The sequence below is a fragment of the Stomoxys calcitrans genome, chromosome 3 (assembly GCF_963082655.1).
Source record: "Stomoxys calcitrans chromosome 3, idStoCalc2.1, whole genome shotgun sequence".
Lineage (NCBI taxonomy): Eukaryota > Metazoa > Arthropoda > Insecta > Diptera > Muscidae > Stomoxys > Stomoxys calcitrans.
In genome coordinates, this window is record NC_081554.1 from 199,596,269 (window position 1) to 199,600,817 (window position 4,549).

General features: G+C 43.4%; 1 protein-coding gene across 1 annotated transcript; it reads left to right on the top strand.

Annotated features, from left to right (window-relative positions):
* The first annotated feature begins 341 nt into the window (after nt 1-341).
* On the top strand, nt 342-2,256 carry LOC131995896 (uncharacterized). The gene has a single exon (XM_059365193.1). It carries the CDS (start codon nt 1,302-1,304, stop codon nt 2,199-2,201), a length of 900 nt encoding a protein of 299 aa, XP_059221176.1. The 5' UTR covers nt 342-1,301; the 3' UTR covers nt 2,202-2,256.
* Nucleotides 2,257-4,549: the final 2,293 nt, after the last annotated feature.

A 4,549-nucleotide genomic window follows, 5' to 3' on the forward strand; every position in this document is an offset into this window, starting at 1 on the left:
GTCGCAGTGTTCCTGGATCTGGATACTCAACAGAATCAAGCAGGCGAAAGATAGAACACAACACACTGCTACAACAACAACAACAATTACTACGAAGACGAGCCTTAAATTTTGTCAGCATTTTTTAAAATCAAGCTGAATTTTTTCCAAAACGATGTCACTTGTAAGCATTATCTTATACAAAAACAATCATCTCGATTTTGTACAAGATACCGACGATATATGAATATGACCTTAAGCTTTCTTGAGTTGAATTGTAATGCTGCCAAAGCTAGTTTTTTCCGGTGTGATGAAGTGTATTTTTATTTTTTATTTTTTTTTTAGAATTTACGTTTGTTCCTTTTTTATTTTTGTACATTGTTTCATGTTACCCACGTAGTATGTAATGCAGCAAGACAAAAATTGTTCCCGACTAGATTTCCTCATTCCCCAAGTTTGAAAGATTATCCGATTTAACTATTACCTACATACAGTGTGTTACAGCAAGACAAAGACCGTTTTTCCGACTAGATTTCCTAATTCCCACAGTTTGAAATATTACCCGATTTAACAGAAATTGTAAAGCAAGCTAATGTTTTTTTTTTTCATAAGCCATATTTAACAGAGACCCATCTGTTAAATGAATTGAACTGTGAAATAACAATGTTACATAGACTTTCCTTTCCTTAAGGAAGAGGAATCCATGCAAATGAAATGCTAAAAAAATTGTCACATAGATCTTTCAATGACCGTTCCATTATAGGGAACAGGGGATATTTCTCTTATATCAATAAGTGCAGTCCGATTAATGTATTCAAGTTAATGATAAGAGACCACCTTTTCTATGCCGAGTCCGAAAGGCGTCCCGCTTAGCGACACCACTTGGTAGAGAACTTTTACATGAGAGGCTACCTCACTAATGTTGACAGCATTAGTGAGGAAATAACCACCGCTGAAAAAATTTTCTTATGTTATCGGTGCGACTATAATATTATGCTAATAATCCCGCTACAAAATAAGCTTTCTTCGGCAGTCAACTGCTGCCAACATTACTTTTTTTCCAGTGTGGTGAAAAATATATTCGTGTTCATTGGCTGGCCAACCGAAAGCAAAAATTAAGCATGTTGTTTTTTTTTGTACATTATTTGATGTAACCTACATACATATTTTCAATGGTCTTGCTTATTTAAAATATTGCTGAATAGACATTCGAAATAACTATGGTAGAAGAATGTCAGACCTTGTTTTAGCTCAGTTGCAATTCTTTAGTTTAAGTGAAAAAATCTATAGATTCCTAAGTGCACTTGCAGATAGGTTTAAAAATGCATTATTATGGAAAGGTTTTTTATGTTGCAATGGCTTTCATCGTGGCGTTGATAATTGAGGACACACTTTGTCAGTCGCCAAATTTATTACATTTTGGTGCTTCGACAGAGCCAGAATACTACAGGATGGCAGGAAATGAGTATCAAATGGAAGAACTGAAGCGCACTCCAAGATCGTTTTGGAAAAAACTGTTTAAAAATGGTTTATTTGGCGACAGAACATGTAACTACGAAACCGAAGATGGTACAGCGCCATCTTTCGAACCATTTCAATCTTTACAATGTTGGCGACCCTTTCAACCCTTCCCACTATTCTCCAATTGTGCAAGATGCCCGTGTCCAGAAAGTCCCACGTTTAGTTATGATAACGAACAAAGCAATATTCCGAACAGCTATGACGAAAACGAGAGTGATAGCACTTACGTTCCTGCTAAGGAAGAATTAGGCAATCAGAGTTCAGAACCTGTTGAAAATAATATGGCTAATCCAACATATGATGTTCCAGCTGATTATTCAGCAAATAACAAGCCGAACAGCGTCCAACCGCAGATATACGAAAATGAAGGCACTGATACGTCCAGCAGGAAAATTCCTCAGATATTTTATCAACCAATAATTTATGTTTCACCACAATTTCAAGAGCACACAAATACAATCTATCCGGACGACTGCAAATCGTTGCCAGGCAACCCAAATATCGGACCGTCTAAATACTCGTTGCCCCCTTTAAATGAAATGCCAGTAGTCCCATCGAAACAGCACGTACCCTATTCAACATCTATGGTGATCCCCCTTACACTAGATGATCAGCCTTACCGAACGTGTCCGGAACTATTTGAAGACTATAACCGGCGCTTAAATAAACTGTGTCTCTGCGCACAACCGCAAAGTTGCTAAAGACAGAAAGTGTATCCCATCTTATATGTAAAGTTAATAAATCATAAATTTTTGAAAGCGATTTGTGATGAAATATTTGTTTTCTTTTATTTATAGCGGAACATTAATATGTGATATACCTTAATGACAACTATATATACAGTTGTTGTTGTTGTAGCAGTTTATTGTGTTCTATCTTTCGTCTGCTTGATTCTGTTGAGTGTCAAGACCCAGGAACTCTGCGACTAAGATGGGGTGCGTCCACAGGGATCTGGGTCTGAGTCGAGCGGGTCTGGCCGGGCAGTTAAACAGGTGACGTGTATCGTGCGGTCCCTGGTTACAATCGGGGACATACATCTTGCACGTCGGCATCAATCCTAGCTCTGTGGGAATTGAGGCGGCTGCATCTGCCGGAACGTAATTGAGCCAGAACCACACTGGTTTGCCGGGGGAGGTCGATTTCTTCGGGAGCAATGGGTGGCGGTCGTTCTCCAAGGACTACATTCACCCGGTAGCCAATTACCGCGTCTGCTACCGTGTCTGCATGAATGTTGTTCAGACCCGCTTGATCTAGAGGTTCTCTCTTGTAGCGCTGAACCTCACGCTCTAGATCGTGTAGATCTACCTTAAGGCTATTGGGCGGTGGGTATCTATTTACAAGATGATGATTTGGATGGTTTCTGCTATAACAGCCCAAAAGGTATTGCTTAGACAGCATGTAGTTATGTCTTCGCACTGGAAGGATCTTTGTCACCTGATGGAGGTGGTCCACATGAGAACTGAGGAGACAGCCCGTCGCAGTTCGGAGGGCGGCATTCTGACAGATCTGAATATTATTTCACTGCGTGTCACAAAGTTGACGAGACCACACTGGCGCTGCATAGCTTACCACAGACCGGCCAATTGCTTTGTACGTGGTCAACAAGGTTTCTTTGTCTGCACCCCAAGTGCTGCCAGCGAGTGACTTGAGGACCTTGTTTCAACTTTTGACTTTATTGCAGATTGCTGTGGCATGTGGGCAGAATGTGTAAGAGCTGTCAAATGTGACGCCAAGTATTTTGGGACACTTGATGGTCGGAATCATTTCTTCATCGACCATCACAGTCAGCTCAGTATTCACCTCACGCGTATTTGTGCTGTGCAGTCTCCGGAATCCATGTTGATGCTCGGCGAATGGAAATTCTCCTACGAGGCTCGGGAGGAGTAATGCCTCAAGCGTCTTTGCCACTAGTGAGAGAAGGGAGATCGGTCTGTACGACTCCCCCAAACTCGGGTCTTTTCAAGGCTTCAGTAGCGGGATCACTCTGCCCATTTTCCAGACATCGGGAACTATAAGAGTGTTCAATGACAGGTTGAGGACAGTGGTAAGGTACTCAACTCTAGGTGAATTCAGATTCTTCAGCATCAATGTAGAGATTCCGTCAGGGCCCAACGCCTTGGAAGATTTGGCGCCACGGATGACATTCGTAACTTCGCCCACGGTAAATTGTGATGGCTGTTCATCGGCTCGGAGACCACGAATACGGCGAATGGCTCTCCTCCTTGCCCTGTCTTTCTCGAGATGCACAATAAATTAACGATTGAACAACCTGGCGCATCTCTTCGGATCAGTCACGGTTATCTCGCCAAAAGTGACTGAGGTCCTGTCGTCCCGTCTACCGGGGTTCGAGAGTGACTTAACAGTGGCCCACAGTTTGCCTACACCCGTGCCTAAGTTACATTGCTCCAAGTGTTCCAGACACAAATTCCGCATATGTTCGTTGATTACCCTGTTTATTTCCAGATTCAGCTCGCTGATTCTGGGGTTAGTGGGGTCCATAGCACGAATCCCATCACGCTCGTCTGCGAGTACCACTGCTTGCGCCGGGAACTGCTGCGTTAATGATGTCTCGGAATTTCCTCTCGGCCACAAGCACATCAGAGGGGGGTGGCAGTTCACTGAAGCGGCGATTGGTATACTCTCTGAAGTCAGTCCTATCGGCCTTCTTATAATTGATAAACGTCCGGCGCTCAGAGGTTATGAAGTCGGATGGTCGGTCGATGGTGAGAATTATGGGGAGGTGGTCTCAGCCCAAAGAGATGACGGCTTGCCAGAAGACGTCACTCAGGAGATCAGGGGATGCAATTGAGATGTCTGGCGAGCTGCTGCACCTCCTCGTAATCCTAGTGGGGGCATCCTCATTCACCGTGCAAAATGTGGAGCTATCTATGTCACGCTGGTCGTTACCTAGGGGAGAATGCCATGACGTGTGATGCGCATTAAAATCCCCCAGAACCAGACGGTTATGGCCAGATAGCAATCCACTTATGTCGGGGTTGTAAGCCTGGCCATTAATCGGGACACAGCTTCCAACCGGCGGTATATACAC